At 36.7% G+C, this 9,351-nt stretch overlaps 1 protein-coding gene across 3 annotated transcripts in view; it reads left to right on the forward strand.

Moving 5' to 3' along the window:
* The first annotated feature begins 361 nt into the window (after positions 1-361).
* Positions 362-9,351, forward strand: part of LOC107738370 (switch-associated protein 70-like) — a 15,570-nt gene continuing 6,580 nt past the window's right edge. Inside the window, exons 1-7 of one of the 3 annotated variants that reach the window (XM_016550122.1) lie at positions 362-713; positions 2,531-2,671; positions 5,951-6,124; positions 6,215-6,442; positions 6,547-6,693; positions 7,725-7,833; positions 7,928-8,109. In XM_016550122.1, the coding sequence (XP_016405608.1) occupies positions 618-713; positions 2,531-2,671; positions 5,951-6,124; positions 6,215-6,442; positions 6,547-6,693; positions 7,725-7,833; positions 7,928-8,109 (1,077 nt within the window). In that variant the 5' untranslated portion in view covers positions 362-617. Of the gene's footprint in view, positions 714-1,929; positions 1,936-2,530; positions 2,672-5,950; positions 6,125-6,214; positions 6,443-6,546; positions 6,694-7,724; positions 7,834-7,927; positions 8,110-9,351 lie in introns of those variants that run through there. The other 2 variants (XM_016550121.1, XM_016550123.1) reach the window with 2 other exon arrangements.

Consider the following 9,351-nt stretch of genomic DNA (forward strand, 5'->3'; position numbering starts at 1 on the left):
TTTTTTTTTTTTTTTTTTTTACACATGCATGCGTTTCAGTTCAGTGTTTGCAAACAGTTCAGTAGTAAGCAAGCACAAAAGTTAGTTCGTCAGAAAGCGGAAAAGTGTGCAGAGGAGGAAACCTTAGCGCATATCATACGAATGGTATCGTGCTTAAACAAGTGCTGTGGTTATTTATCACTTTATTATTAATTTACACATTGCAAATATATTACAAACTAACATAAGTGACGGTCTTGTGTGGAAGATTACTCATACAAAAGGCATTTACTTAACAGGTCGACTCCTCTGACAATAATAATTCGCACAAATTGAATATAAGGGTTTCTTGTGGTTTGTTATTTTTCCTAAGCGCTGTTTATGGCTGAGTAATGCTCACATGGAAAAAACGCTTCACTGACTGTAGTCAAAAGAACACTAAGCTGGACAACGCCGAAATTGAAAGCACTGATAAAAGGAACATATTAGGTTCGTTCGGTTCACATTACGGTTTTATTTGTATGTAAATGTGTGAGATGTATGTAAAGTGTATGTCACGTGACTCGCGCTCATGCTGCGCGCACTGAGGGAAGAGGATCAGTTTTACAGGCGCTCTGACATCTTTCACTGAATTTATCATGCTATCCCGGGACGAAATACTCAAACCCATCTGGTACGCCTTTACTGCTCTGGATGTAGACCGAAACGGGAAAGTATCCAAATCCCAGTTAAAGGTAAGCAAACTACTCTACTGGCAACTGTAGGAATCACCTGTTTGAGCTCTAGTTTCCGTGTATTGGGTTATGTGCAGTCGTTTATGTTTATGTTAAGTTTTGGCCATAAAATTGATTTACTCGTGTCTCTTTTAGACATATTTATTCATACAGGCATTATATTCTAGATAATGTGAAAATCAATTTTCAATTATACATTTAGTAACTTAGTTTCTCTCTGCAACCAAGATTATTTCCTTTCGATACCGGGCTACAAAGTACTGACAGCTGAACATTAAGTTAGGCCTTTTTTTTTTAAAACAGATATTTAAAGAAAATAATAGGCTATAATGAGAGCGAGAGAGAGGCACAGACTAAATGTTTACAATGTTTGAATAACGCTTGATCAGTCTTGCAAGACTTTCTCATGGGTGTATGCCAGTGATCTTCACTATTTTTTTCACGAGAGCCGCACTTATAGGACAAAGTTAATAGGAGAGCCACTTTTACTGCAAAGTATGAAAAGTTACATCCAGTCATAAATAGCATGTCTGCTTCTCAATCTGTCATCCCTGAACATACAATATGCAATGCAATACAAAGGGGTTTATTTTTAAAAGTTATTTTTTATTAAAGTTATTTGCTTCTACATTAGCCCATCATGTATCAAACCATAAGAGCACATTCGGCGTTAAGAGCTGGAAAGATTGCCAAAACAACTCCGCAGTGAGTCAATGTCATGGACGTAAGGGCAGAGCAAGTTTAAATATCTTTCTAGTCTATATTTCCATCTTGTAATTCCGCTGTTTTGGGTATTTTTAAAATATAAATTATTTGTAATAGAGCAGACACTGACTGTTGTTCATGTATTTATGTTCTCATTTAGCGAGACAGCAGACGCTGAAAACACTGCACACTTCAGTATGTGTGTAGTAAATGAAACCACGCGTCTGTGCCATTCATTCATAAAGAGACATGCAGGATTCATATTTAAATGTTATTTTTGCAGCTTAAAATTTACAGATACCAGTCAATATTGCGATTTGATTTAAGTGTAATGACCTACTTTTGATTTATTCACCCAAACTTTGACAAATTCCGTGACATTCCGCGTTATACAGTAAATTCTGTTTTTATGACTGGATTCCGCAATTCCGTCCGCGTTTTCCGCATCGCAGAAATCATAGGGCCATAATTATAATGTGTTCTATTGTCTTTTGTCGCGTCGCACCACGACGCTCGTGTCCAGTGTAGACACGGTGCGAGTTTTTATAATGGCTTAGACATAGTCCTGATTGTTTTTAATGTTTTTATTAAATATCTGTATTGATCATATCATCGCATTATTTACTGCCAGTTTACATGCGAGCCACACATCAAAGCTTGGCGAGCCGCGCAATCTGTAGGGTGTATGTATGCAGATGTACAGTATGTGCACTGAAATAAACTTAGATTTTAGATTAGCACTTTATGCAGAGTTGGATATTTTAATCAACTTAAAGGATACAGTAACCATCCAAAGCTGCTTTATCTTTATTTCTTCCATATTTTACAATAATACGAAAATCAAAATGATGACTAAATAAATCAACATTTTCTTCTATACAAAGCAGAATGCTTTTTCATCACTATCCACTCTGACTAAAATTTCAGTATTGACTTTTTCATTGCTAAAATTAGTTTTGTAAATAAAAAAATAAAAACTCATTTCAGGCATTTCAGCGTAATAAGCATAAATTCAGTCAAGCGTGTCAAAACTTTTGACCACGCTTGATCTGTTTTATTTTACGTGATGATTGAACCCAAGTGGCCTAGAGTTGCTGTCTGGCTCTCTGTAGGTGCTGTCTCACAACCTGTGCACCATCCTGAAAATCCCTCATAACACTTCAGCCCTGGAGGAGCACTTTAAAGATGATGACGAAGGACCAGTGTCAACACAAGGATACATGCCCTACCTGAACATGTTCATACTTGATAAGGTAATAAATACACTGTCTTTTATCAAAGAGCAGCCTTATTGCTGTATTTCACTCCAGCAGTTCTATGATGACAGTAATCAGACGACAATAATAGCATGATGTTCTTGTCCCAGTAAAGCCCCGTGAGAAATGTCACAGAAGGAATTACTGTATACCTCCCACCATCACCAGCACACGTTTTTGTTTAAGAATAGATGTTTATAATTTCCTCTGGAATAAGGTTGCACATTATATCTCATGACTCACACAGGCATATTCTTTGTGTGTGTGTGTGTCTGTCTGTTTTTCTGTACTAAGACATTAAGTGGGGTCCAAAATCTAGGATTCAAAATCTGATTTAAATTGGAAAGAAAATAAATAAATTAATAATGTCATCACACACAACACATGAAAACTTTGTATACTATTTATATATACAGTACTACTCAAATAAGTACATTTTTCACACTGTTCATATGACTTAAGATGCTCTTTAAACATTTAAACATGCTGCTGCATAAAATGATCCGGTCATTAAAGCAAAAGGGCAATGTATAAAACTTTCAAGCTTTGAAATTCACGCGCATTTTTAGTTTAACTCAAATTGCATAATTTGCTATATAAAATATATTCGCTAGTGGTCTCACACTTTTGGAGCCCACTGTATTATTTCAGCGATTCATTCATGTTTTCAGCACATTTTAAATTGGAAAATTGTCCAAAAAAAGCTTGTAAATACTAAAGAAGATGAGACCTAAAATGCTAAAACAACTGTAAGGAAGTTCATATCCATGGGCCGTCACTTGTGATTCATGGGGCATGAGACTTGTTACTCACATATTCATTTTTTTTATGTCTCTTGCTGAAAATGAACATTTATAAAGACTTAAGTGACTGTTTAAAATGTCATACTGTTTAAGATGAAGTATGACGTTTCTGTGCTACTTGTGTCACTTAGTGTAGAATTACAAAAGTAAAGCATATTTTCAAATGCTTTATTTTAAATGTTTGATTATTCTTATCACTACAATATCTTACTATTTTATCTGGGGCAGAAATGTGAGACAAAATGTGAGTTTAGCTTATACATTTTGAGAAGAAACTGCACATGTTTGACGTCTCGTTTGAAACCTACACTCTAAAAAATGCTGGGTTAAATACAACCCAGTGCTGGGTAAAACAGGGACAAACCCAGCAATTGAGAGTGTAATATCTTGTAAACGTACCGCCAATGTGCTTAGCCCTGTTTTACTCCATTGTCTTTCTGTGTATTTTGCCTAATTTTCACATTTTAGCTTCCAAAAACTGAAATCTGTAACTAAATCGCAATTTCTTTTTGCCATGTAAAGCATCAGCCATGGTTCCACATCGGCTAAACAGCTTCTGGCTCAGCCTGCTACAGTAGCCACGCCCCAAACTCTCACTATTGGTTGAGCTGGAAAGAGATTGACAGATATTAGTGGACAGCTATAAATGTTTTGATGGTGCTGGGAAGCTCAGTTGCAATTTTTGGGGACATAAACCCATGAATGGCATACTGATGAGCAAACAGTAAACTGGGTTAAGAGAATGTATTCTGACATAAAAAAATCTTTACTTTTAAATTCAGTGTGAAATTTCATGCTGATTTAAACTGAAAATACTCTCAGTGGTTACATCATTAAGAGTTTTGCCAGGTATCATGCATTGTCCTCTAGTGTTATATTCTCAACATAATTCATCATATTTTAGTTGTGGATTCGATTTAGTTGAAGATTTCTGCTTATTTTTCTCATTTGACATACAATACTTTTTTCTCAAATAAAGTGCAAAAAACTACAATAGCTTTTAGGATTTTTTTTCTTAAAGGGATAGTTCACCCAAAAATGAAAATGTGATGTTTATCTGCTTACCCCCAGGGCATCCAAGATGTAGGTGACTTTGTTTCTTCAGTAGAACACAAACGAAGATTTTTAACTCAAACCGTTGCAGTCTGTCAGTCATATAATGGAAGTGAATGGGAATCACGGCTTTGAGAGTGAAAAAAACATACACAAACAAAACCAAATTAAACTCTGCGGCTCGTGACGATACATTGATGTGTAAAGACACGAAACGATCGGTCTGTGAATGGACCGCTCAAATGGACCATTGACACTCTATCTACAATCTCAATTAGGAGTGTCAATGGTCCATTTGAGAGATAGGTGGCGGTAATGCACTTATAAGTCTGCGATCTGCCGTAAAGCAAGAAGAAGAAGAAGACGCGTCATGCGCCGGCTGAAGAAGAAGATGCGAACGCACTCAGGACAGTTCGGACATTGTGGTGAATCAGAGGTTAAAAAACGATATAAATACTGTTCAGTTTCTTGCACAGACCGATCGTTTCGTGTCTTTACACATCAATGTATCGTCACGAGCCGCAGGGTTTAATTTGGTTTTGTTTGTGTATGTTTTTTTGACTCTCGAAGCCGTGATTCTCATTCACTTCCATTATATGACTGACAGACTGCAACGGTTTGAGTTAAAAATCTTCGTTTGTGTTCTACAGAAGATGCAAAGTCACCTACATCTTGGATGCCCTGGGGGTAAGCAGATAAATATATTTTTGGGTGAACTATCCCTTTAAGAAAAACACCCAAATTCATCAGAAGTTTCTATATATTTTGTTCTTGGAAGTGAACTACAGTATGATTTGCTTTCCCCCAACATTCAATCCGATGTCCTGTTCTTAACTAACAGCAGTTGTTGAGCTCTTCTGCTTCCTTTTGACTTCACAGTTTGACATGTTGTGCATTCAGAAATGCTTTTCTTTGTAGTACTACTGTAACATGTGGTTATGACTTCTGTAAAAGTTTCTGTTGCCGTCCTGTCAGCTCAAACCTGTTTGACCATTCTTCTCTGACTTGTCTTCAAGGCGTTTTTCTCCCTGAGAAATTGCTACTTACTGTTTTTGGTTGTTTACACCATTCTCTGTAAACTCTAGAGACTTTCATGTGTGAAAACCAAAAAAGATCAACAGTTTCTGACATACTCGCTTACAGTAGATCACATTTCTTCACCCATTCTGATGTTTGGTTTGAACAAGAACTGAACCTCTTGTCCACATCTGCATGCTTTTAAGCATTGACATAGATATATTAATTTTCATTGCCCATGTTCACTGATTTCCTTACTTGCTACCTGGTATGAAATTTCTGAAATCAAGTCCCTTTCAGTTAGTCAACACAAGACACACTTTATGCCTCTGCTTATGAATTCTGCAAAAAGATTTGAAATTGTAGCTCTAAATTAGGTTCATTTTGAATGTTTTAATGGCAGATCCAGGCCAACTTTGACTTCAACGAGCTGAATAAGATGTGCTGGACTTTATCTGCACCAAAGCACATCAGTGGCAAACATCTGCTCATCTCAGAGGCTGACACCTTCAAGGTCTGGTGCATCTTCAACTTTCTGTCTGAAGATAAATATCCACTGCACATTGTCACAGAAGAGGTTGGTTCTAGTGCTTTTAGTGGTTTTTATATCTTTTTCTAATGACATGATAATCAAATGGAAATAACGCTGTATTTTGTATTGTAACAGCTCGAGTATTTCCTGCGCAGGCTGTTTGCAGCAATGGGTTGCAGTTGGAACGAGGACAGGTTTGAAGGCTACAAAATGCAGCTCGGTGCAAAGAAAAAACATCTGAATGCTTGGGAACTGATTGAGCTTATTGGTATGGGCCATTTCACCAAGGGCATAAACCCTCAGACTCTCTCCATGGGCATCAATGAGGTCTATCAGGAACTTGTAATGGATGTTGTTAAGCAGGTGGGAGTCTGTGTTAAAGCCAATGTAAATATCCACTCTCCAAAACTGGAGAAATAAACAGATCTTCCTTACAAGTGATTAACTTGCCTTTTTTATTCAAAAAGGGCTATATGATGAAAAAAGGCCATAAGAGAAAGAACTGGACAGAGCGGTGGTTTGAGCTCCATCTCAATTACATGTCCTATTATGTGAGTGAAGACCTCATAGAGCAGAAGGGATGTATTTCACTTGATCGCAACTGCTGTGTTGAGGTAATATCAGAACATTTGTTACAGTATTTGTTGTAATTAAAGGTCTTTTCAAGTTCGCACAAACAAGAACTTTGTCATCATTTACACACCCTCATATTATGGAAGATTATTTCTGCCACACCTTTTTATCTCATAATTCAGAATTTCTCCCCTCATTATTGTGAGAAAAAAGTCATAATTGCGAGATAAAAAGATGCAATCATCTTTTTTATTTTTTCAATTCTCTGGCAAAATTAAGCTTCCATATCATGTCGATCCAACCCTGTATGATTTCTTATGAAAGCAGATGTTTAGCACAATGTCCAAGCTGCTCTTTTCCATACAATAAAAGTCAATGGGTATTAGGGCAGTCAAATGAAAACAAGCAGCCCATATGACTTATGCACTATATTGCAAGTCGTATGAAAATGTTGCGTAAGGAAAAGACCAAACTTTAAAGGGATAGTTCACCCAAAATTGAAAATTTTCTGTCATCTATCATTCACTCACCCTCATGTTGTTCCAAACCTGTATGAGTTTTAATTCTTCTGCTGAGCACAAAATAAGATATTTTGAAGAATGTTGGCAACCAAACAGTTGAAGGTAGCCACTGACTTCCATAGTAACATAGTCAACTGTTTGGTTACAAACATTCTTCAAGATATCTTCTTTTGTATTCAACAGAAGAAAGAAACTCACCCTCAATACAGATTTGGAAGAACTTGAGGGTGAGTAAATGATGACAGAATTTTAATTTTTGGGTGAACTATCGCTTTAAGTTGTTATCCACCAAAAATCATTAAGAACATTTATTCAAACTTGGCACTTAAAGATGCATGTACAACAACATTATAAATTCTTTCATGTTTCACGACTGATCACACAATGTTACATTTAAATATTTTGAATTAAATGAAAGCCTTAATAGAAATGAAAGCTACAGTGGAAAAGCATACAGGATTGGAAAAACAAAATAGTGAACAAATGTTGACAGAATTTAGTTTTTTGGCTAAACTGTCCCTTTAAATATCTAAATTGCTCTGTCTTTGCAGTCCTTACCAGACAAGGATGGAAAGAAAAACCTCTTTATTATAAAATGTGTTGAGAAAAGTTTTGAGATCAATGCATCGGATAAAAAGGCAAAACAAGAGTGGATTCAAGGTATTGCATATCTGTGCTGGTTACACACAGAGTTTACACTTTTGACTGTGAAATATGTGTCTATCCACAACTTCATGTGTTCATGTGTATTCAGCCATCCAGGACTGCATTGTCCACATAAGGCAGGGCCTTTCCTCCCCACACCGAGAATCCAGACAGAAACGCAGGGAGCTGAGAAACAGGATGAAAGCTGAACAGGAGATGATGGAGAACAGAATGAGACAGCTGCAGTTGGCCAACGAGAGCAAGCAGGCCCAGCTGGAGGCCATGACCAAGGTACTCTAATCCTCCTTAAGTTATTGAAAGATACAAATACAAGTTACCTGCTTGTTTCAAGCTATTTTAGTAGTATCTCTATTGGAGATATTGGATTAAAGGTGCATTTAGTAGTTCTATATCTAGTGGTAGCATTGCTGTTCATTGTATACTTGAAGTTGTGATACCACAGTGGTGTTGATGCACTGCTATCTGTCAACATGGATCAGCATGATCATCTCTCAATTTTATGTAATTGACACAATACTAGTGAGTTTTAGAGAGTGGTCCACACAATAATGAGTCCTGTCTTACAAAAAAAGAGGCAACTTGGGCATCACTACTTTCATATTTTCTTCATCATTAAATCTTTCCACCTTGTGTTTTCTGTACCGATGTTTACTTTTAGTCTTTGTTGGTCTTTCATGCCACACAAGTACTGATTTTACCATTGTCTCTGCTGGTGAAGCATGACAATACGTGCATTCCAGTGTCTAAATTTTCGCTTTTTGTATCACCAAACAACACTACATATGCAAGCATACCACATTCTGATGACTCTTCTCAAAGACACAATTTATTTCTTGTGCAAAACTTATATCATAAATTAGCACCAGACTGAACGCCTTCAAATGGGTCAGGAAATGCATATTTAGATCTTTATATTATGTTTCTGGAGGTTAGCTTATGGAAGGTAGCAAAGTTTATTGCATAAAAAAAATACAATACATTGCATTTTTGTAAAAATGATAATTTTCCATCCTCATCTTCAATCTCTGTCACAAGCGCTTCATTTCAAGTGATGCTACCTCTTTCGCAAATCTGAGTAGATGGCCACTGCTGTGACTGGTGAACGTGTGTTTTAAAGCTAGCTAGTCAGATTAAAATGAACCAGTGCTAACACAACAATTGCCTCCAAGGACACAATACTTGGCAATGCTATAGCTTTCAATACAAGATATACAAAACATTCTCGTTCAAACCTGGCATGTCGGTAAAAATAAACTTAAAGGGTTAGTTCACCCAAAAATGAAAATTCTGTCATTAATTACTCACCCTCATGTCGTTCCAAACCCGTAAGACCTCTGTTCATCTTCGGAACACAAATTAAGATATTTTTGATGCTCTCTGACCCTCCCATAGACAACAAGGGTACTACCACGATCAACGTCCAGAAACGTAGCAAGGAGATCGGTAAAAATAATCCATGTGACATCAGGGGTTCAATCATAATTTTATGAAGCTACGAGAATACTTTTTGTG

This window comes from Sinocyclocheilus rhinocerous, unplaced genomic scaffold (assembly GCF_001515625.1).
Source record: "Sinocyclocheilus rhinocerous isolate Xijiao unplaced genomic scaffold, SAMN03320098_v1.1 scaffold1065, whole genome shotgun sequence".
NCBI classification, from domain to species: domain Eukaryota; kingdom Metazoa; phylum Chordata; class Actinopteri; order Cypriniformes; family Cyprinidae; genus Sinocyclocheilus; species Sinocyclocheilus rhinocerous.